Source organism: Ochotona princeps, chromosome 23 (genome assembly GCF_030435755.1).
Source record: "Ochotona princeps isolate mOchPri1 chromosome 23, mOchPri1.hap1, whole genome shotgun sequence".
Classification (NCBI taxonomy): domain Eukaryota; kingdom Metazoa; phylum Chordata; class Mammalia; order Lagomorpha; family Ochotonidae; genus Ochotona; species Ochotona princeps.
Window position 1 is genome coordinate 35520209 of NC_080854.1, and position 24866 is coordinate 35545074.

The 24866-nt window shown below is 46.6% G+C and overlaps 1 protein-coding gene across 4 annotated transcripts in view; it reads left to right on the plus strand.

Moving 5' to 3' along the window:
* SEMA5A (semaphorin 5A) overlaps positions 1-24866 on the plus strand; it is a 317265-nt gene that overhangs the window by 213197 nt on the left and 79202 nt on the right. For all 4 annotated transcript variants that reach the window (XM_058680133.1, XM_058680134.1, XM_058680135.1 and 1 more), the window contains 5 exons: positions 1077-1175; positions 2620-2833; positions 14423-14708; positions 18166-18301; positions 22275-22479. In XM_058680133.1, the coding sequence (XP_058536116.1) occupies positions 1077-1175; positions 2620-2833; positions 14423-14708; positions 18166-18301; positions 22275-22479 (940 nt within the window). The remainder of the gene's footprint in view (positions 1-1076; positions 1176-2619; positions 2834-14422; positions 14709-18165; positions 18302-22274; positions 22480-24866) is intronic.

The following is a 24866-nucleotide window of genomic DNA, read 5'->3' on the forward strand; positions in this document are numbered from 1 at the left end:
GTGCCCCACCCCCTCCCCGGGCCTTGCCCATTTCCCAATTCCCTGTCTGCTGCTTACAATCCTTCCTTAAGTCTTTGCATGCTTTGCTTAAATTCTTCTGGCTTTATTTTTCAGCGTAGCAGCCAGTGTGCTGCTGCTGTTATTGTCAGTATTAGGGTTGGGAAGGCTAGCTACCCTTGATGTGGCTGTTTCTATTTAGGAAGGGAATTCAGACATCTTGACAGTTTTCATGGTCACAGCCAGGTCGTGTAGATGCCCGGGGTATGGAGAACGCAGCCTTTTCCCCAAGGGCAGGGCTCCCTGTGTTTGAAGTTGGGACTATTGTGGGATTGCATTCAAGTTGTCCTGACTTGGAGCTCCCTGTGGTACCAGTCATGGGCACCTTGCAGCCTCGTTCACAGAGACCTGGCTGCTCAGGCAGCACACTGTGCGGGTTTCTGGGTGGACATCGGAGATGTGTGTATGTGTGTATTAAAAGGTCATGATACTCTTTATAACCCTTGCCCATTTTACCACTGGTCCTTGATTTTTTGACTTATTTTTTGAACTCTTTATTTTGTGTAACACTGCTTTCGATTATAACATAAATTGGAACTGTTGTTTCAAGGAATTCATTCTGAGAAAAAAAAGTTGAAAAAAATTAGCTCTGTCCAGTGCGGTGGCCTAGCAGCTAAAGTCCTCGCCTTGCACACACCGGGATCCCAGCGGCCCCACTCCCCATCCAGCTCCCTGCTTGTGGCCTGGGAAAGCAGTCAGGGATGGCCCAAGGCCTTGGCACCCTGCACCCGTGTGGGAGACCAGAAGGAGGGTCCCAGTTCCTGGCTTCAGATTGGCATAGCTCCAGTCAATACGCTCACTTGGGGAGTGAATAATTGGATGGAAGAGCTTTCTGTCTCTTCTCCTCTCTGTATATTTGACTTTTCAATAAAAATAAATAAATCTTTTTAAAAAATAGCTTATAACAGTGAAAACTGGAATCTTTAGAATTTTTTTTTTTTTTTTTGCCAAATAAATAAAACATACCATTCCTCTGGCCCAGGCCTTTGGCAATGTTTCACACTTTTTTTTTCCTCTAGGAGGAGTGTCAGAACTATATCCGGGTGCTTCTGGTGGGTGGTGACCGGCTGTTCACCTGCGGGACCAACGCTTTCACCCCTGTCTGCACCAGCCGCTCGGTATGCCTTCGTTTGAACATTCATGGGCTTTAATGCAAGAGAAACCAAACATCACAGGCCAAGCACTCATTTTAGATGTGTTTCTGTACCCCCAGAACTTGCATGTCAACTCAAAGACAACTTCTTCACGTTAAATAAGTAATTGACATGTTTGCCATAGGAATGTCTGTGATTGCAAGAATAAACAGACTTGGAGTTTACATAATTTAATATGTCCCAAAGTATTTAACGTGGCATTTCCTCTCCTGGTAAGCCTAAGTATTAATCAGAAACAGCTTCACTCTTCTTGTTCAGCCTTGTGGTGGAGATGGTGAGGAGTATTAAAAGGGCCTACAGTCATCATCCAGAGAAGGAGAGTTATCCGCTGATTGGATGAGGAGCATGCCAAGGGATCGACACACATGGCTGGAACCCTGGGCACTCAGGCTCAGGCCCCTCCTTTCCTGCCTCAGTGAACAAAGGCATTGTCGGGGTGCACACCCTGTGAAGGGGCATTGGGGGTCATCGGGTATGCGTGGAATCCGCCTAAATCTCCCTTAGCAAAATAATGAGGATTTAGTGTTAACTTCCTAGCTGTGGAAATTCTCAGCAAATTTTAATTGATCATTTTTTACCCACTCTTCACTGATTTTGAATTAATGCCCAGTTTCTCGAGATCCCGAGGGAAGGAAGAATTTGGGGACAGTGCCCAGAGTGCACCTCCTCTGTCCCACGTCCTGCTCTGGACTTGAGACCAGTGCAGCCATGTGTGCCCCGTGAACCCTGGAGGCTGGGGCTCCCCGGGCCTGGGACACTTCCCTGGGGTACACATCCAGCAGCACAGGCAGCCTTGGTCTGCACTCCTGCCCTCTGTACTCTTCCTTCCCAAGAGTCAAGAAGCAAATGTACGCAACTGAGAGAGAGAGGGAGAGAGGGATGGATGCCTGCAGACACAGAGAGCTCCCATTTGCTGGTTTACTCCCTAAATGCCTGCAGTGCTAGTGCTTGCACAGGCCAAAGCCCTACGCTGCAACCACACCTGATCCAGGTGCCAGTCACCATTGCTGCCTCCCAGAGACTGTGCTGGGAACAGGAGCCAGGGACTGCAGCTCGGAACTGGGTGTCTCATTCGGCACTGTGGTTTCTTTCTACAGACAATGAAGTCAATGTTATTTCTGTGTGAAAGTGGAATAACATGCAGCAGTTGTCACGGCCTTGTGTATAATAATCTTACCGTTCTGCAAGTCCTCTTTGCTATCTCAGATTCCCTAACTCGAAAGGGGTGGGCGGCTGGCTGGATTCTCTCCCTGTGTGCGCAGGAGGCTAGACTCGGCAACAGAGTTGGCTCCATTCCTGAGCCTCCACCCAGCGCCTGGTGCTGAGCTGGCTGGCCCCTGACATCCTTCAGCACCAGTCGAAGGGTTTTCACCAGGATAATTGGTGCCTCCTTCCTCTTCCCTCACAGTTGACGAACCTGACGGAAATCCACGACCAGATCAGCGGCATGGCGCGCTGTCCGTACAGCCCCCAGCACAACTCCACGGCTCTACTCACGGCCAATGGGGAGCTGTACGCTGCCACGGCCATGGACTTCCCGGGCCGCGACCCCGCCATCTACCGGAGCCTAGGTGCCCTGCCACCTCTGCGGACTGCACAGTACAACTCCAAGTGGCTCAATGGTAAGGACCCTGTCACCTGCTGGGCCGCCTCGTTTGGGTGTGATGCGCTGGTGCATGGCACCCTGTCCTACTCTCCACAGAAACACACACTCTTCATTTTCTAAGGAAGTTCAACGTGTGACCTGCTGAGTGCTGGTGATGGGAGGAAGGCCTATAGCTCTGCCATCACAGGAAGTGGTCCTCCCAGAACCGTCAACCATGGTGACAGGGTGAATACAAAGACAGCCCTCATTCACAGTGCAGCTCTCTTTCCCCATAGGTTACCAATGGAGTAGTAGATGTGTATAAACATCTGTGTGTTCTTTGCTAGCTTTCTCACTGTGTAGCTGCACTTGGAAATTTTGTGAAATATTCAGGCTTTGTGGAAAAGAATCTGTTTGGTTATGGGTAACTCTAAATAACTTGATGGTCTAAAAAAAAAAAAAAAAATATATATATATATATATATATATATATATATATATATATATATATATATATATATATATATATATATAGGGGGAGGGTGACGCTTAGCCTAGCAGTTAGAAAAAAAAACTAAGAAAGCTTGCAACCCACATCAGGGTCTCTGTTTTGATTCCTAGCTGCAGCTCCTGAGTCCAGCGTTCTGCGGACAGATCCTGGAAGGCAGTGTGGGTCCCACGTTACTGGCCTCTTAACCCTTGTGATGGAGCCTTGATTGAGTTCATAGCTCCTGGTTTCAGCCATTGCAAGTATTTGGGGAGTGAGAAAGTTGATGGGACCATTCTTTTCTCTGCCTCTCTTTATCCCTGCCCCACAAATAAATAACAATACATTGTTTAATATCAGCATGCCTATCTAGTAATAGTGGTAGTGATGAGTAATTTCAGAGTTTATTAATTCAGTGACTCAAGAATTGATAAATGTTCTAGAGTCATGGGTGCAGCCCATGCCATCTGCAGGTTGGAACGTTGAACCTTAGGTCTCTTTGCTCATGGATGCAAAATGGTAGTATGTCCAGATATGGTGGTATCTATTTTCCTAAGAAATTAAGAGAGTTAGCAGGAGAGAAAGGATGGCAAAAAGAGAGAATGAGAGGAAGAGATTCACTGATTTCCTGTCCCCCTGGTTCATTCCCCAGTGTGGCGAAGGCCAAGTTCAGGCCAGACTTAAGCCAAGAGCAGGGACTTCATCCAGGGCTGCCACGTGGGCACAGGCGCCCAGGTCCTTGGCCCATGTTCTGTTTTATCAGGTGCTGTAGCAGGGAGTTGGGTTGGAAGTAGAGCAGATAGGACATGAAGCTGCACTGATACGATAACGCTGGTGCTTTTCCCACGACAGTACAGTGTCAGCCCCAGTGCTGTTTTCTGTTACCAACCAAAACTTGGCCACAAGACAGTGAGAAGGTGGTGCCGATTTTCATTCGAGTTGACTGTGTACGAGTGTCAGCTGACATCCAGCCCTCTTTATGTGTGTATACATGTTTCAGTGGGACTGTACCCCCGTTTGCACACATCCACTCTTGCACAGTCACGGAGCTAATGCAGATATGCCAAGTGTGATCCATGGCCTTAAGTAGCTATTTCAGAGTTTGCACAGATCATAAAAATGTGAGATGCATGTTATGTACTGAATTCTTTTGGTATTTCGATTTGTGTGAAGATTCACTGGGCCTTTGCCCATTCTAAGCCAGTTCTATAGTGTTTTCTCAGCCTTGCAACTGATTATCTTTTGGATTGCATCATTCTGTAGCTGGAGGGCTGCAGGAAGAGAGATGTCCTTGGCAATGCAGAATGTTTAGCAGCACCCTGATCTTTATCCACAGGATGCCAGCAGCGTCCTCCTTTTTACCTAGCTACAACAATAAAAATATTTCCAGAAGTTTTCGGATATTCCCTGGAGTGGAAATTGCCCCTAGCTGAGCACCGCTAGGTTTGGGCCCATCACTTATGCAAACTCCCATGTCTGTGTAAATACACACAGTGCAAGTGTTTGGCAAATGGTAGAGTCAACCCAAGCAGTGCTGTTTGCCTTTAAAGGAATCCCCTGGGCAAAGTCCTTGTCAAGTCTCCTGCTTTAGCCTCCCAGGGTCAAGTCTCCTGGAAGTGAGTGACTATGGCTTCTAACAGGTAGTGGGAGATTTTCCACTAGCTGCAGCACTGGCTAGGTTCTTCCTCTCAGCGCATCTGCTCTCTCTGGATGGTCCCTTTGGGGCCCCAAAGCTCTCCTCTGGGCAGCTTAAACCTGTTTCCTATATTAATCTGTTGGGTTTTGTTGTTTTTTTTTAAACTAAGTAAAGGGTCTGGTAGAAAATCTAAATAGATTTTTCCTGTCTTCCTCCTACCATCCAAATTTTTTAATGTTTGTCAGAAGAAACATGAAGATAATTAGGCGTGTGATTGCTTTTTCTGCTGAGGGACAGCTTTAGAATGCCCTGAAAACACAGTCTGCATCATAGCAGGAGTTGTCGGCACTGAGTGTTTTCTTCCATGGGGCTCTGTGACCCAGTGGCTGTTCAAGGGAGAGGTGCCCTTCGCCTCCTGGGTGGCACCCTTGGCACTTGAAACTTGATTGGTATCATATGGGACGGAAGAGGCCTAACCGAGTGCTTTACGTTGTTGTGGTAGTTTTATTTATTTGAAGAGCAGAGTGGTAGGGAGGTTTAGAGAGAGATCCTCCATCCGCAGGTTGTACTCCAATGGCTACAACAGCCAGGTGCGTTAAATGAACTGTTCCCTGAAATCCCAGGGGGTCTCCTTTCTCCATTTTCAGCATTGTCCTTGATTGTACTGAATTCCCTGATTCCAGAGGTTTTGGTCCTTCTCCTGCCTCAAACCTGCAAAAGGAGGGTCAAGTTCAGTTAGCTGGCAGCCCACATACTTTCTGAACTCCCCTTCTTCTCCCAGTACCTTGCTTCCTAAAACCTTTTGCTCTCTGCCATAAGAGGCCAGCTAACTTGTTCTGTAAACAGCTGTAGAGAAAACATTTCAGGCTTTGCACTCCTTATGGTATGTTGCTAATGTTCAGTTTTGCCACCGTGGGAATAAACAAATGTGCATGGCTGTGTGCTAGTAAAGCTGTATTTACAGAATAGATGGGATGTGGTCCATGAGCTGGACTTGTCTGTCCTGCCTAGCAAGCTCTTTGCGCAGATAACTCATCTGGACAGTGGTCTCCAATCTTCCTACATCTGCCTTCCTCCCATCGGGACTTCACCTGGACTCCTTCCATCCCTTAACCTTCTGTGTCATGCTCAGTTTTTTACCTCAGTCATCATGACCTCTTCACACAGTTTAACTTCATGTAAAATTAAAGTCCCCTGGTTATCAAACTGATGTGTTTTTTTCACTGACGTATCCCCCTTGTTCATGATACTATTGAATATATAGGCAACGCTCAATTAATATTGTTTGCATCCATGAGTAAGTTTGCTACAGTCTGACTATGCCCCCCCTAGATTCATAGATGAGAACCAAACCCATTGTAATAGTGTTGGGTGCTGTGGTCTTGGCAAAGTGGCTAGGTCACAGTGGCACCTCATGAATGGGATCACAGGCCTTATCCGTTCCACCTTGCAAGGACATAGTGAGAAGGTACCATCTGTGAACCAGACAGCAGCCCTCGCCAGACACCGCATCTGCTGGCACTGTGACTGTGAGCCTGTCAGAATTAAAACTGTGAGAAATGAGGGTTTATCAAAGATCTGATGCCAACTTCATGGTATACTGGTACAGCAGCATGAGCATACAGGAAAGCTTCCCACCCTGCCTTTTGTGTGGGAGCCACGTTGGTGGGCCAAATACTGTGCTACGAGCCTTGGGCTCTGAAAACCTGTGGAGACTGTCAATATTTGTTGAATACATAAAAGATAAGCCAAGCTCATGAACAGCAGAGACATGAAAAATATTGTTCAACAAGGGAATACGTCCTGTTAGCTGTAAGCTAGGGCCAAAGATCAAACGAGTAGCAACACTTCTTGGCCTGCCAGATCTGTATGTTTAATTGCTACTGGCATAGGTTGAAACATCTGTTAAACAAAACTTTTGAGTTGAGCCACCACATTTGGACACCGTTACCACTGCATCAGCTGTCACAGGCACTGTGATTGACTGCGAGTGTCTGGAACATTCAGTTGAGTGTTTGGTAATGAATAGATGTCTCAAAATCAGATTTCTCCGTTGTGCCAAAAATTGCTCTGAAAGCAGATTTATGTATTTAGAGAAAGACTTTAACAGCTTTGATGCATTAAAATATTAATCGTTAATAACCCTTATTAAATGATTACTGTAGGGCGGGATAATAAATATTTAATGGTCAAAGCTTAAAATAGAGAAGCTGTAAAAACTTGCCTTCAAGAGCTTGGCAGTCAAGTAGGGAAACAATAAACCCACAAAGAGAAATGAAAATATATTTTGAAGGTTGATATTGTGAGTGTGGAGGGAACTGTGTGCATGTGTGTGTAGAAGAACTTTAGCGAGAATTTAGAAAAACAGACTGCCGGAGAGGACCCAGGAGCTCAGAAGGGACACAATTACATTAGCAGATTGCAGTGTGATTCCTCCTCTGAAGGAAATCTGTCCTGCTGGCCTTTGCCAGCCATTTGCAGGCTCCCTCCATTGTGGCAGATTCTAGCAGTGATCTCATGTGGGAGCAAATATACTCAAGGTCCACAGGCCTCGTCTTTGCGCCTCATACATCTACATCTATGTGTGCATATATTTAATGATTATTCTGTTTCTACTGAGGAAGACACTTTTGCCCACAAACTTAGCTTCTAGTTTGGAATGTACTGTTGATCTTATAGACTCTATAAGATCTTAAGAATGTGACAGTCATCCCTCTAGTGACTAAAGTTAATTTACTTGGAAGTAGAAAATCTTTCTCTTTGTAACTCAAGGAGAAATTATTTCTGTTGGTGGTCATGAAACTGTTCCCAAGAGCAGGTGCTAGTTTTCAGCAGCCTTAGCTTAGCCAGGCTGGGGAGACTTGGGTGGCCTCTCTTCTGGGGACAGGAGCTTGTTGGACAGAGTCCACTGAGCCTACAGCCCCAGGGCGAAGTCACCCTCACTAGAGACTGCCTGACTGCTGGCAGTTATTATTCTGGAAACTCGTACATGGAAGCAGAGACCTGGGAAAAAGTAAAATAATGCCACATAGAGGAAGCAAGCATTTGAGCTAGTGGTTTAGACTCACCTGTCGGGGCAGGTGTTGTGGCCTGTGGATTCCCCACTTGGTGATAACTGCATTCAATATCAGAGTATTGCTTTAGGTCTTGCTTGGTTACTCTGCTTCCCATCTGGCTTCCTCCTAATGCGCTTAGGAGGGCAGCAAATATTGGTCCAATATATGTGCGAGCCCTAGATGGAGTTGCAGGCTCTTACTCCGACCTCGTCCAGGAGGTAAGGGACTCGGTATCTTTGTCAGTCTGTCTTTGGAATAAATGCATGCACGAATGTTTGTTTAAAAAGATACCTGTGTCCCACACTGGGGTGCAAAGCTTCAAGTGTGAGCTCCAGCTGCTGACAGTGCCATGGGGGCTTATGTTGGCACTCCCCCTTGGTAGGGAGTGCTTAACTGGCATTTAGAGCACAGTCTATAGCATGTTTGACCATGGACTTACTGGAAACAGCAATGGGCCCTACGTTGTTGTTCACAATGGATAAATAATTAGCCTGATAAGTAAATACAGATGATATGTTTCCAGATGTTTTTATATTAAATTATACAGCAAGACAGTTGCTTTAAATAAATGATTATATTTGTGATGACTTTGACATGCCTTGCCTTTAATTATTGCAGTGATGTGGAATTATAAATTATAAAACTGAATAAGCAACATATGCAGTTAAATAACTTTATCAAGCTCATATAGCCAGTAGGTGGAAGTATTGAGCTTTTACACACACACACACACACACACACACTCTCATACATCTATATGCATATGCATGCAAGTAGATGTGTATACACTCAAATATATACGCACACAAACATATGCACACAGACACACCCCTCGTTGCTGCGTTAGGTAATACATCCACAGGTATTTGAGTCTGTCATCAGTGTATCCAGGCATTTGTTGCTAGGAATTTGGGAATTTCAAGAAAAAACTTCAGTCCACTAGTGATCGTTCTGCTACTTTTTATTGTTTAAAGTTTATTTTCTATTTGTTTGACAGGCAGAGTGAATGAGCGAAAGCAATCTCCCGTTTACTGATTCACTTCCCAAATGTCTGCAACATCTGGGTTTGGGTCAAGCTGAAGCCAGCGGTCAAGAAATTAATGCCCACATGAATGGCACGGCAGGGATGTAAGGGCATGTGCCACCATCTGCCCTTCAGCAGGAAGCTGGGTTGGAAGCAGGAATCTCAATTGGTGGCTTAACTGGCTGTGCCCACCCCAGATTTAATTTCAGTCAAAATATACGGTTTGGTTCAACACTAGCGGAACCTGGATTTCCGCAGAATTAGCAGCATTTGTGCCTGCAGGAGTGACAATGGAGAGCGTGTGAACCATGCAAACAGGTCTGGGGCTTGAGATGCTCACAACTGTGTTTCTGTAGGAGTCGAAAACCAGGCCAAGAGTGTGGCACACCTGCACGTGGTGTCCTTGAACTCACGTTCTTTCTGTGAAATATATTGCTATCTTCCAAAGATTTATGTATTTTTATTTGAAAGGCAAAACTATGGTGAGGAGGAGAGACAGAGAATGATTCACCTGCTGCCTCCCTCCCTGAATGACTACAATGGCCTGAACTGGGCCAGTCCAGGGCCAAGAACCTGGATCTTCTTCCAGTTCTCCTGTGTGGACTTGGGCCATGCTCTGCTTTCCTGGGCCATCAGCAAGGAGCTGGACTGGAAGTGGAGCAGCTAGGATCGAACTGGTATCCATTTGGGATGGCAGTACTGCAGGAAGAGGATTAATTTGCTATGCAACTGCACTGGCCTTAGTATCTTGTTACTTTAAAAAGACATAGCTGTGTTTGTGCTTCTCAAATTTTGAGCAGCTTGAAGTTTGGTATATGTGCATTTGATCATTCCTTATCACCATAGGAGGTGATGTTAGATAAAAATTATTCGGAGATATTCAAAATACATTACAAGGGGCAGGTGTTGTGGCAGAGCAGGTGCAGGCTCCATGTTTCATGTTATCCTCCCATATGGGTGGGTGCAGGAGTTTTGGTGCATGTCACCCATGTACCCATGCAGGAGCCTGTCCCAGTCATGGCTGTTAAGGCCATTCCGAGTGAGTAACAGACTGGAAAATCTTTCTGTCTCTTGCTCTAACTTTTTCAAATAAATATTTAAAAGCTAAAAATGAACCCATCATGAGGTGATAACAGCTGCCATGCATTGGGACCCTACTGTGTGCCAGTCGTTATGGTGTCACAGCCTTGCAGCCCAGGTCATTGGGATTACCGGAGGTCCCGCAGGGTTGCAGAGCACATCTGGTGTCTGAGGGTCAGCCCTGGCTCAACCTCACTCTCGGTTCCAGTCTCCACCTGCCTCAGGCAACTAAATCATAGGGCGAGTGGTGTTTGCTTGGGGAAAAAAAGAATTTGTGATAGATTTTTTCACCAAAAAATGTTTGTTGTGAAGTTGTGGAATCGCAGTGTGTTTGCATGCACATTATCCACCCTTTGGAGGACACAGTGGGTCTCTGCCACGAGCTGCAGCACTGGAACGGCAGGAACGGGGAGAGGAAGGCTCTGCCTGCAGGCTCAGCAGTGAATGTTCTGTGCACCAAGTCTTCGCAGGATGTTTATGCATTTATTCCTCTCTTCATTCATATTTATGTCTACCGAGTCTCTTCTCGGCACTCCCATCTGCGTGTTCACTATTTTAGAAGCAAAGATGTAAAGTAAAAACTCTTCTGTTGTGGAGCATGAGTCTTCTTGTATCCCGACATGTTTTATGGAGCACACTGTAATCTATAACTCAACATGTTTTACAAACATGAGCAGAAACAGCTTCTCTGCGCATATATTTATGTCTAAGCTGGCATAGTCCCCTGCCCGTTTCTATTCAGAATTAGTCAGCAGCACATCTTCTATTCATTTGTAGCTTGAGTAACAATTGTGTCGAAGGGCTTCCTCTGATCTCCCTCATGCACTCCTCTTTGCTGCAGACAAGAAGGCAATGCCGAATTTATGACTTGTTCAGCTCACTCAGGAGTGACAGATCCGAGTTTGTGACGAATTGGATTTTAACAAAAGACAGAACTTAAATAATTGAGGGGAAACAATATGCATCTTATTATTCTGTCTGGTGAGATTCAAATGCCCCTAGCCTTCAGATTTATATCCATAAATGCAAGAGACATTTGATTGCATGTTTAACAGTGCTTCTTTGTTATTGTCTTTGGAAAGGGAGCAGGATGCTGGTGGGACTTCTAGAAGCTTTGCTTTCCGGGAATCAGAGCTACCCCAGTGTGACTGCAGGTCCCACAGTCAGCATGGTTTGGGAGCTGGTTGGTAGCCCCCTGTGGGAAGAGACTGGGGTTCATGTCTTGTCATTCCTCAGCATTCTGCCTAACCTGGGGAAGCAGAATGGAAAATGGTTCCATGGAGTGAACAGTGAGTGAAGAGTAGAAGTTCTGTCAGCCACTCATTGGCACTGGTGGGCACCCCTGGAGGCCTTGTCCTGGGACTGGGCCAAGCACCTCTTAACCATGTTCTTGGGTAGTAAGTACTTGGGATACTGGCTTCTTCATGCTACTTTCCCCCCCCCCCCCCCCCATTCAGTCTTACTCAGCAATTTGGTTTTTAAAGCATTGTGCAGAAATCCAAATCCCAGTATTGAATAGTGTTCACATGCTTGGTGATTCGCTTATGTACCTTTATTTGTTCAGGGCAGTGTAAGTGTATTGGCTCTGAGATCAGACGATCTTGTGTCGGGATTTCCTCTTCCCATACTCCAACCTCTACGCTCGGAGTTGAGTCAAGTTTCTAAAAGGTTTTGGCTGTTACTGTCACTAAATGTGAAGGAGGCACAGTAAACCAGCACTGCCTCTCTGGTTCTCCTGAGTGTGAGGAGTGTGTGGACTGTGAAGTTTTTAACACTGATCTTGGCATGGTGGAGTTAGCACTCTACAGCTGTCAGCTCTTGTTCAATACTTCATGGGTGCTAGAGATGTTTTGAAGGGATGTCCAGGTTTTTTGTCTCTGTGGTAATAGCACAAGTAGGCAGCTGCAAGGCTGTTAGAAATGTCTTGGTGGATTTTGTCTCACGTGCCCTGAACATGTTTGCAGTCTCAGGTTGAAGAACTCTGTTCCATGTTTGCTTGCTCTGATTGGTGGTGATTTTTGTCATTGTTGTGTCTTTTCCATATAATGCTCAAACTGTAGTGCTGTTGGATGAGCCTAAGTATATTCTAACCTGTTTTAAGAATTTAGTCCTATCTTTAGAATTAGACATAGGTGACTGTTGTATTTAGACATCGACTGTAGCTACGTAAGGGGTGAATAGGTTGCCTTTACGATCAGCTCCTGCAAGCAGTTACCTTTTGGAGGCTCATCATGAACGTGGATTCGACCGCTGTGCCCTAATGCTTTCTTTACATTCCAAAAACACAGCTTGCAAATGTGTAAGCTACTGCTGTTGTAGCTCTCTACTGAAGGTACTAACGCAGAAAATATACATTTTCTCTCATGTAGTTTACAAGACTCAGATACTTTTAATGCCCATTCAGGTTCAGGCAATAATGGTCTACGGGTGTATTTGACAGTTCAAAGGTTGACATTAGTTCTTGTCAAAAATCTGTATGGCTTGATGTACCTAAATGGCTTAAGAGCAATGTTTGGTGAGGATATCAATTGTATATTAATGAGAAATTGGCAGCAGTCAGAGCTGACTCTGTTCTGCTGTCTATAGTCAGTGTCTGCATTCCAGGATTTGTGTTTTATTCCCAGCATTCATGGTTTCTCTTGTAGCCAAACATTTTCAGGAGTCCTGCCAGTAACATAAATGCAATTAGATTTGGTAAAGTACAGGCCCGACAAGATAATTGTCCCTGAAAAATGTATCCTTGTGGATATAGTTATCAGTAGCTTTGCATTAATTTTGAACACCAGAGGGTATTGCAATAATTACCCTAATTGAATCATAAAATTCAGCTATTTTTGACTGAGCAAAACTCATAGAAATACGAGTGAAAGAGCCTAGTTGGACAGATTTTGAAGCCAAGGATCTGGATGTACTTGTGCCTGAAAAGGCATTTTCTTACTTGGGAACTTAGGTCATTTTTCTCAGTGTTTTTTCAATTTATTTCAGAGACATAGAGACTAAGGCAGGCAGAGAGTTCCCATTCACTGATTCAGTCTCCAAGAGCAGCTGCAGAAGTGCCCAAGTTCAGTGCTGCCTACTCCATTCTAGTCCCTGGTGGTGGCAGGAACTCGTCACCTGGCTCTCCAGGACTACATTAGCAGGAAGTTGGAATCACGGGTTGGGGGTTGGTGTCTGGCATATGAGGCTAGGCCTTTACCTGAAGCACCGGAATGGATATGGGTGCTCATTCATGTCCCAGCTGCTCTACTTCCAATCCAGCTCCCTCCTAGTGGCCTGGGAAAGCAGCAGAGCAAGCCTCAAGTCCTTGGGCACCTGTACCCAGTGGGAGACTCGGACAAGCTCCTAGATTTGGAACAGCCATTTGGGGAGTGAGCAGTAGCTGAAATATCTCTTTTTCTGTCTTTATCTTTGTGACTGTGTTTCAAATAAAGATAAATCTTTAAAGAAAGAGCTAGAGGTGCATAATGGACTTATGCACGCTAATGTGAGCTAGGGGCCATGGACTTTCTGATCTTTCACCCAAATTCATACTCCAGGAAGATATACTTGATACGTTGTCATATGTCCGTTGATGCTTTCTGTTTTATAAACTTCTAGTAAGCCTGATGGTTAAGTAGAGACATGATTTTTGTCCCTGTTTTTAAGGTAATTCGGAGGCACTGGCTCTGACTCAGAGGTCCTCTCTGAATGGTTTGCCGACAACCCAGAAATAAGGAAATAAGCCCAATCCTTACAGGCAACAAGGTCACCATAGTAATGGGGTTGCTGAAGCTAATTCTGAGACTAATCTTACAGTTTCAGCTTTCACCAACCACAAACATACTTAATACCATGATCAAAAGCACTGAGAGGTGTCAGAGTCATCCTGGGGTACGCAAGTAATGTCAAAGGCTTTTGTTATCTTACACAAATAAACATGGTAGCAGAGCCTTCTCTCCTGGATACAGTTGGTTTTGAATCTCGTTTCTTTCTCTCTCCACCTCTCCCTCCCTCCCTTCTCTCTCTCTCTTCCTCCCTCCTCTCTCTCTCTGCCTCTATCTCTCGGCTATAGACTATTTCTTGCTGTGCAATGGCCTATGCCCTTTGCTACCCACTGTGGATGGTTTACTTGGGTACTGACTGATTTCAGCATACTTCAGTGAAGAATTTGTGTGTGACCCTGAGGTTCACAGTGGTAGAGATCATTAGGCTGTCCCAGTGGCCTCCGTTTTGTCCTGAAAGAGCCCAGGGTGCTCTGAGCAAGGCCGTGTCTCTTTGGATGAAGCATTCAACAGGCAAGACAGAAAAAGACTGGCCCATGGACACTGAAATCTGTTTTTTGGTTTTTTCCTCCTCCTTTACAGAACCCAACTTTGTATCGTCCTATGACATTGGCAATTTCACCTATTTTTTCTTTCGGGAAAATGCTGTGGAGCATGACTGTGGGAAGACTGTGTTCTCCAGGGCGGCCCGGGTCTGCAAGAACGACATCGGTGGGCGGTTCCTGCTGGAGGATACCTGGACCACGTTCATGAAGGCGCGGCTCAACTGCTCCCGGCCCGGCGAGGTGCCCTTCTACTACCACGAGCTGCAGAGCACCTTCTTCCTGCCCGAGCTCGACCTCATCTACGCCATCTTCACCACCAACGTGTATGTAGCCAGTCCCCCCGCCTGTCCCCTGTGAAGCACCTTCTGTTCGGGGCCTCTGGGGTGTTCGTGTTCCTCTCAAGAAACCATTCTGTTTTACTGGGCTCAACACAGCCGCAAAGGGGAGACACCCCGCATAGGTTCTGTGGGAATGGAGTCTGGCAAAGAAGCATGTGTTCTGTGAAAACGGGTCATAGTAAGATAAACTAACACAAAAGTTCTGGTCTGTCTTTGGACCGTAGCTGCCTCCAGTGCGTCTGTTAACACTGTTTGCTCTCACTGTGCTCATGCGCTCTGGGCACTTTCCGAGACACTGGCACATATTTGATCTAATTCTCAGCGTGTGAGTTACTCCTCTGAGCCATGGAACTCAGTGTCACCTAGAAAGTCTCAGGCTTCAGGTGGCCCAGCTCTAACCTCAGCTTGGGCTCAGCTATGAAGTGTGTATTTCCCATTGCTATTCTAGAAGATGGCTCACGTGGACATGTCATTCTTCAGTGACAAATGCCTCTAAAACATTTTTGAAAATTGTTTTGTTTTTTCTTTATAGAAAGATGCACTTCGAGACAGGCATTATTTTGACTGTGATCAAGTCTGTGATGTTTGCTAGTGTCCCCTCTGCCCCAGCGTGATGGAAATCCCATGTCCTCACAGCTATTTCCCACCCTTAGCTGGTGTGCTGTGGTCAGATGACAAGAGCCCCCATCCCTGCCAGGTTGGGGGACTAGTGGAGACCTCAGGCTCCTCTTCCTGCTGTACCAGAAGTGCGGAGGACTCCATACTGTGGGCTGTGGTTCTCAGAACCTCAGAAGCTTCCCATTTGGTGACCCAACACTTTAAACAAAAGCCAAGAATTTGTGTCCAAGGTCAGCGATAGGAATGTGGGTGGGCTGGAGCTGCTGAGGAACGGGGGTGGGGAGCACAGCTTCTGGCTTGTGCAGCAGCATCCTCATTGTGGCATTCACAGCAGCTCTCCAGCCCTGGATGTGGGTCACGCTGCAATGTCTGCCCCCTATATAATTTCAACATACTTTTTCATCTCTCCAGCCTTGGTGCCTGTGTATTCATTTCTCAACTGTCGCTATGCCTGCCTCATGCTGCTCTCTTGTTTGCTTTTCTATCCTGTTCTTTCTGCTGCTGACTTTTAATTTTCACATTTGCTTGAGAATCACATTTACTCCATGAAGGGTTGTATTTCTGGTGTTGTGTTAGAAAATGAAGGCACTGTGAGTTTCCTTTCTCGCTCCTCCAAGACCCTCTCCATTGCACGTCTGCCCTTCAACCCCCAAAGTTATTTTCTTTCTTTGCTATGTTTCTTTTAGGAAAATCAGTTCGTGGTTTCTGAACTTGATTTAATTTCTAAAATCTTGCTTAATGTATAGCATAGGCTACACAAGAGAAACATGCAGTACTCAGTTCACCTCATTTTACATGCAATGGGAACTTGAATTGCTCAGCCACTGAATCCCCTGGTTCTAAAGAAAACAAACAAAACAAAATAATAACAACAGAGCTATCACCACCATCACAAGCATGTGGATTTGCGAAGTTATGTGAAGTTCCCTGTCCGCTTGATTTCCAGGTTACTGGCCAATTTAGATTGTTGAAGAATGCTTCCCACTGTTCCAGGCAATTTTTGTTGCAAGTGCCTGTCATGTCCCAAGTCCCCCCACCCAGAATTTGGGGTGTGTGCTGGTGGGGGTGGGCTTGCCACAGCCCTCTGAGGGTTCCCTCTCAAGTGAGTTTCCAATACATCTGGCTCAGATCCACAGTCTGCCTCCCCTCTTCCTCTTGAGTGTCAGCCTTGATTTTGCCTTCTAAACAGATGACCATATTCCTTTGGAAAACTTGCTGCAAGTGAAAAGCAGAAGGCTGGCCATTCTCTAACTCTGAATCGGAGAAGCTGAGAGCTGCTTCCTTTACCGAGAGATGACATGGTGACACAGCCACAGGCATGAACCCTGATGTCCTCGGCAGAGCCAGTGTCCGTCTGTCCTGTCACTCCACCGTCCGTCCTGTTGTGGCTCCTGCAACCTGTGACTGCCCCAAGTGGCCTTTCTGTGCTGCTGTTTTGTCACTGGGGAAGAGGAGCTCTTCTCAGGATTCAGCTTCTCTGGGGGAAGTCTAGTGGGCTCAGCATGGTGGTCTCCTCGTCAGCACCCCTGCCAGAACTCCTGTGGCCCAAGGTGTATCACAGATCTCTGGGTAGACTCCACTGTGCTTCCCTGGCCATTCTTGTTCTTATTGAAGCTCACATATCAGTGGGCTTGTGGCACAGTGGGTGAAGACATGATGTGGACTGCCTGCATTCCACATCAGGCTATGGGGTTTCAGCCCTGACTACTCTGCCTTTGATCTAGCGTCCTGCTGAAGTGCCTGTTAGGTAGCACTCAAAAGAAAGTTTATGTGCCAAAGGCCAAGTCTTGCATGCACTTGTGGTTTGAGTTCTGTGGTTTTCCATTGTGAGTACTAAGTCAAACCAGCGGTGTAACTTACCCTGCACATCCTCCATTCACTCACCAGTGCCAGAGAACCACAGTAGCTCTAGCACCTCTTCCATGCCATTTGTTCAAATGAGGCAAATACATGGAAGCATTTTAGTTATGTAGTTTCTCTGGGTTCCTTTGACCCACGAAGACATCTAATGAGCAGTGGCTGAGAGCATTAATATGCAAAAACAGTGTGTAAGCTTCCTGCTGCTTGTCCATGCTGCCCTCCGAGAGCCAGAGCTGAGCCTACAGTGTGAGCTTATTTCCCCTGAAATGCTTTGCCGGCTGGCTGGTTAGTGCAGGGGCACTGGCCTTTTGAAATCCTCCATTGTTCAGCCTCATCTGTGGGGCTTGAATGCCAAATGAACACTTGAAGGTTTAATGACACTACTGTGACATTTTTTTCTCTCTGACTCTGAGTTTCAAGTTTTAAATTCACATAAATAAATAAAAGAGAAAGAAATACCTGGGAAGCAGTGTTTGCAAAATATTTTGAGTGAATCTTTTTCATTTTTAAATAACAATTAGACATAGCTGAATGGGAAAAGAAAGTTCACCCTCCTAGCAGCTAAAGTAATGAGATAAACAGGTGGCTTTCACGCATTGTGGTGGGAGACTCAGCCACGTTCCAGAAGAATCTTGTCCCTCCAGGATTTTAGAAGTATGGCACAGAAGTGTAGCTCTGCAAGACTTTCTTGTCCCCATTGTGGCTGAGTGGGCAAATCCCATATGGAGTGATTAAATCTGTTATAATTGCTAACCATCTTGTCTTGATACCAAGGTGGTTACTCTTGCAAAAAGGAACCTGCCCACATCTTGGAAATGTCCTTATGGGATGTTCAAGGCTGTGGTCCTGAGGCCTCTGGAAGTGGCTTCCACATCCTACCCTCTTTCTCCCCATTGGTGCTAGAGGTCAGTGGCCACTGCAGAGCGCTCACCATCTCCCCTCTCTGTCTTCTCTGGCTCTGCAGGAACAGCATCCCTGCCTCAGCAGTGTGCGTCTTCAACCTCAGTGCCATCTCACAGGCTTTCAACGGGCCCTTCAAGTACCAGGAAAACTCACGCTCAGCCTGGCTGCCCTATCCCAATCCCAACCCCAACTTTCAGGTAACTTGGGGGGGGGGGGCGCTGTGGGACACGCCAAGCGGAAAGCTGTAGTTGACAGTCCCGGGTCTGCACAGTACAGCTCACATCTCCCCGGCTCCCACTGTCAGCTGGCAGACTCATGGCACCAGCCCTCACTCCATTGTCAGCTGTGGCGCCTGGCCTGAGAAAGGGCCTTTTGTCACTCTGGTGCCTGATGCTGAGCTGAAAAAGGCCAGCATTCTGCAGCAAGCAGTCATCCAGGCTCCAATTAGCACTAATGATGCTGCGTTCTGCACGCCTGGACCCGCCAGTCCCTAATGAATGGCCTTGTAATGAGTGGGTCCCAGGGCACAGAGGGCTGGAGACACGTACCCAGAATGAGAGCTCTAATGGACAAATGTGGTGAGGTTTCCTGTTGGGGAGAGCAGCCCGTGATGGGCACAGCTGGGGATAAAGAAGTGGTTGAAGGCCCTTTGTCTCTCAGGCGTGCCTGAGCCATAATGGGCTTCATCCGTCATCCCGTCTCCCCATGCTCCCAGGAAGCCGTGTCCCAGAGATGCAGTGATACATCACATTTGACCAGCAGCAGGTTCATTACTACCTGTGCTCTGTACCAGAGTTTCCAGAGGCATTTTGTGCTCTCAGAGCTGAAGGTGTGAAGCCGGTGGTTTTCTGTTGAGGGTGTTTTTCTGGGATGCAGGTGGCTGTTGTCTCATTGGCCTCACATGGTAGACAGAGAGTCTCTCATATTTCTTTGACAGGGCAACAGTTCTGTGGAATGAGGACTCAGCTGTAATGACCTCGTCAGAGGCCCTTTCTGTAAATGCAGCCTACACTTAACACCAAGCTTTCTGTGTGTGGGTTTGGGTAGGACACACGCATTCTGACTGCAGCTGCACTTCGAAGCTAACTAGCCTTCATCATGGTGGAAGTAATTCCCAGCAGAGCCTGGTTCCACACCTTGTGATGGGTGCTTCTTGTACATGCTGGGTTATAACTTCTCCACCTGCAGAGAGGGCCACAGGGCCTCGGGGCAGAACAGGGGAAGCCCGTCAGCTGATCACTGCCAAACTGGGCTGCCAGGCTCCATCCTCAGATGCGAAACCTGAGCTAGTTTCAGCTTCATGACCCTGGCCAGCTGTGATTGGTGGGTGATAGAACTGCCTCCAAATTCTGGTTTTATTCATCATCCCCAGTAACAGTAACTGACTTCTCAGAGAAACGGAGAAAGAGAATTCTTGGTTTTTTTTCCCTTATTTGGATTTTGGCAAGGGTTGTTGAGTTATCATTGTTTTAAGAGACTTTTTCATTTGTTTGCTGCTTATGCATTTTTTGAAAGAATGTGGACTGAGGAAGAATGACTTGTTTCCATGTCATCCTTACGGTTTGCTACTTCCTTTGGCAAATTGTTTGGCACTTTTAGTCTTGTATTGTCCATCAGTGAGGAAATGCTATAAATTAAGAGGGATGTTTTGAAAATAGATGTTGGTAACATTGACTTCCTGTATTTATATATCTGATAATGATGACTCTTCCAGACCATTTGTTTGGAGCCTTCTGGGCCTCACATGTCATGCAGATGTAAGGTTTGTCTCCTTTTCCCCTCTGATAGAGAAATACACCATGCAAGTCCTTTGTGAAATCCTGGGGGTTACGCAGTTAGCCAAGCTGCTTGCCATTGTTATGGCGCACTTTACCCGTGTTGATGTTTCTATTGCACAGGTCTGCCACATGAGCGGAGGACTTACTGAACTTCCTAATCCCTTGCTATCTCCTGGCAGTGGATAACTTTTAGCCTGCTTATCTGGATATATTTTAGCCCACAGAAGAGCCCCTCATTTCCTAAGGCTGCACGGGTTCGGTATTATAATCCCGCTGCCACAGCTAAGGGCTTACTGCCAGTTGTGAGCTGGAAGTGAGCTTCATGTGGCGTAATGAATGGAGGGAAATGCGCTTCTGGTAGGAAGCTTGCAGAGCTGAGCTTGTCTACGTTGGGTAGGATTGCAGACTTTCAGAGAAGCAGAGTACAGAGTGCCCCTCTGAACGCACACAGGGAGGTAGGGTTGACTCTTCCTTTAGTGCACCTGCTGCCCACACTGGCATGCGCAGCCTGGCTGACAGTTATGGCACCATCTCGGTGGAGTAGGGTGGGAGGTGTTGAACTAGTCCTTCCATCAGGCATAGGTAAAAAGCTTATGTTTCTAATAACCAACAGTGTTGGTGCTTCTGAGTCTGCCCCGTTAGTGACCACCATCTCTGAGGCCAGCCATGCCCTGAGCCCTAGAGAAAAGCAGCTGCCACGGGAAAAAAAATCCTCCAGAGCCACTGGTGTGGCTGCTGTGGGAAGGGCTCCAGAATCTTCCATGTCCTGAGCAGAAATGATGCAGACCAAATGGGAAAATGGACCTTTGCAAATATTCTCATAATGAGGCAGCTTGACCAACAGGCACTGGAGCCTTGGGACAAGGATGGGTTATTGTTAAAACAAGGACATCAACCAAGATGTTAATGACAGGGGAGGCTGATTGAAGGATATTTAGGAATTCTTTGTATTTATTACTTTTTGTTTTGTAAATTTCAGACTATCCTTGAATAGGAAGTTCTAAAAACAGAAGTATATATTATTGCTTTTTAAAAATTAGAGGAAGCAGCTGGTTCTCTTATTTCACAGTCGACGTATTGGTTTTTTTTTTTTGGTGTATAGGGTATTTTATCAAATGCTGCAAAAATATCCTCTGCTTTCAAAAAGCAGTTTTCATCTGACCCTCTTACCCCTTAGGTCAGTTGTAAAACCGAGTACTGAAAAGCAGGTTACACATTGCAGATTCTGGCCATCTGGGCCTTAAGCCCTGTTTCCATGCAGCCTGCCTGTCTGAGGCTCTGCAACGGTCTGTCATGGCTTGTCCCAGGGTTTAAATGTTGTGACAGACACAAGAAGGTCTCTTGGTAGCTTTCTGATTCTATACTCTCATTCCTGTCCTCTGTTTTAACTCACCTGAAGCCCTTTATGCAAAATCCCACAACCCCATTGCGGATTTCATGCTCAGCCACTTCGAGGCTCCGTTTCCCCCTGTATATAGTCAGAGTCAGTGTCCTGATATTTCTCCTTGCTACAGATCTCTCTTCTGCCCTGCCGTGATCTGCTCATCTGTCTTGTGCACACAGAAATCTTGCCCTTTTTTTTTTAAGTTTCTTCTAGCTTGGAATACAAAAACGAAACGCTGAGAGGAGCACAGCAGTCCGTAGACTGCACATTGACTCAGTATTAAATAGTTTGCAGATGGAAATGGCACGATTCTGTTCTTAAACAAGTTCAATCAATGGTTTATTTTAAACTTAAAAGGCTGAGAGGGAGATGAGAGAGAGATTGTTCATCTTCTGGGTCACTTCCCAAATGCTCACGCCAGGCTGAGTTGGAGCCAGGCTGAAACTGGAACCGGGAATTCATTGCCAGCATCCCAGGACGCAACTGCATTAGCCATCCCCTGCTATCTCCTGATATTAGCTGGAACTAGACGGGAAACTGCAGTGGCACGTGAATCCAGAAGCTTCAGCTTGGGATGTGAGTGGCCCACGTGGAATCTGAACCCTTCAATGGCATGTTGCTTCCGTTGTGTGACCAGTATCTTCCTGACTGACCTGGTGCTATCATAGGAGAATCCATTTTCAGTTCGGCTGCCTGACTGACTGGACAGATGTGTTGTGCATTTCTCCAGACAACTCCCAAATGGCTTAGCAGGTGCTTTCTGTGCACCTGCTGTTGAGATCAAAGTCAGCAGTGACAGCCACTTGGTCATCTGTTCAACCTTTATGGTGGAGTCTAAGCATTCTTCACTTCGGAGGCGTTCACATCTGTGATGGGAGGGGCACTACGGATGGAGACTTGGGGAGGAAGGAAGAAGCGGTTGTGTTCCCACATTTCTCCAAGTCCGCCTGATGTCCTGAGCCTGTCCTGGGGGCTGGTCCCTGTAACGCAGCCTGTCTTCCCTTGCAGTGTGGCACTGTGGACCAGGGCCTGTATGTGAACCTGACAGAGAGGAACTTGCAGGATGCTCAGAAGTTCATTCTGATGCACGAGGTGGTGCAGCCGGTGACCGCTGTGCCTGCCTTCATGGAAGACAACAGCCGCTTCTCCCACGTGGCCGTCGACGTGGTGCAGGGCCGGGACACACTCGTCCACATCATGTATTTGGCCACAGGTAGGAGCCCTGCCCCCTTGAGGGAGTTGCCCTCCCCCACTCCTGCCTGACCTCCAATTTTGTGTTTTAAACTGTAAATATTGCAGTTGGTTGTCAGCCTCTGAGCCTGTCTGCTTTCCTGGAAGCTAGCAAAACACTCCTGTGTACCTTACTGGAAATCCAAACTGCATGCCATTTTTTTTACCATGTGCATCACAGTGCTCTCTTGAAAGACAGTGCCTTGTTTCTTTATGACTATTCCTAAAAGCAAGCCTTTCCGTAGCAAGACCATTGTAATTTTTTTTTTAAGATTTTATTGTTATTGGAAAGCCGGATATACAGAGAGGAGGAGAGACAGAGAGGAAGCTCTTCCATCCGATGTTTCACTCCCCAAGTGAGCCGCAACGGGCCGGTACTGCCCCCATCCGATGCCGGGACCAGGAACCTCTTCCGGGTCTCCCACGTGGGTGCAGGGTCCCAAAGCTTTGGGCCGTCCTCGACTGCTTTCCCAGGCCACAAGCAGGGAGCTGGATGGGAAGTGGAGCTGCTGGGATTAGAACCAGCGCCCATATGGGATCCCGGGGCTTTCAAGGCGAGGACTTTAGCTGCTAGGCCACGCCGCCGGGGCCAAGACCATTGTAATTTTAAAGACTTATTTATTTTTATTGGAAAGTCAGATATACAGAGAAGAGGAGAGATGGAGAGGAAGATCTTCCGTCTGATGATTCACTCCCCAAGCGGCCACAATTGGTGGAGCTGAGCTGATCAGGAGTCAGGAGCCTCTTCTAGATCTCCCACATGTGTGCAGGGTCCCAAGGCTTTGGACTGTCCTCATCTGCTTTCCCAGACCACAAGCATGGAGCTGGTTGTGAAGTGGGGCTGCTGGGACTAGAACCGGTGACCATATGGGTTCCTGGCACGTGCAAGGGGAGAACTTTAGCATTGTAATGTTGATACTCTAAGACCAAGGGATGCTTTCTTGACCTTGGCCAGTAAGCTGTTACCCTGGGATTTTTCTGATGATACCGATTGGTTCAAAACAATGCTCAAAACAGATACTCCAGGGTGGTTCAGGAAAGCATTCTGCAGGAAATGTTTGGTGTATAAATTACACAATACAGCAAATTGAGGCTGCAATGCTTATTGAGTTCCAAGCAACACTAATCCTTCTTGCTTTTCAAAGCATCTAGAGTGAGAAGGGCACCTACATTCTCAGGTTACCTAGCTCATTGGTGGGAGCCAATTTTCAACCCTGTCACCTGCCTGCCTTCTCCTGGCCCTCAGGACCCTCACACAGAGAAGCCTTTTTGGTGGGATATGTCTCTCTTGTCAATCGTGTTTGACGCTTTCCCTCAAAACTCAATCTCTGATGGGGCTGTGGTTGTTGATAACATTTTATATCTTTTTTGGGGGGGGGGAACTTCTCAATTCATAATTACATATTCATCAATTGACTTTATTTACTAAATAATTAAGATGAATGAATTTCACCATTTGTTGAATTTCTGTGAAACACTAGGGAAGAATTGGTGAATGGGATGGTATGTTCTGGTCTATTGGAGCTCCCATTCTAATTGGGAACAGGCAGATAATCAACAATCCAGTGAGTTAAAGAGCAGGGAAGTGCCCACAGCCTTTGCAGGGATACAAAGAGGGGGTATGGTGGTGAGTGCCACGGAGGCTCCTGCCCTTGGGGACTGTGGGGTTGCCCCCTGAGTGAGGAAGAGGAGCCTGTCTTGTATGCAAGATGCCAAGAGTGCTCAGCTGTGGCCAGTGCCACTGAATGGTCAGGCAAGAGTAAGACACTTGTGATTTGCTCTGAGTGAAGGTCACTGTTGCCTCACAAGGCCAGCCTGTGCAGGAGTAGGGAGGAGAGAGGAATATGGGAGGAAGTCGGCTGGGAAGAGTTGCCTGGAGTGACTTTTCCAGAAGCAAGAGAGTAAGTGACTGATGAGCCACCCAGAGCGGCTGGGGGATCAAAAAAGAGATTTCTTATATTTAAGAAAAGCGATCACCATTGACTGTGGGTGTTGCTCACCAGGCTGCAACAAGCAAGCACTTCTGTATATTTCTTCTTGCATTCCATCGAATGTGAGAACAACTGAATAGGAGTTGTTGAAAAAGTGGCATCTTTGACAACTAAATTTAATAATTTCAAATTTGTAAAAGCGGAGGTTTCCCCCCGAATATATGAAATAGTGCTGAAAGAGTCAAAAGATCTGTAATTGAGCGTGCCGACATGAGCCTGAGGATTCATGGAGGTTCCAAAGCTGAATGGGTCAAGCCGCTCCACAAAGCTTCCATGTTGAGAACCCAGATTCCAGCAGGACCTGCACTGAGTGGTCGCACAGGGTTCAGTGTGGAGCAGTTTTCTCTGCAAGACCCTAGGTATCCATGGTGGTTTCTTG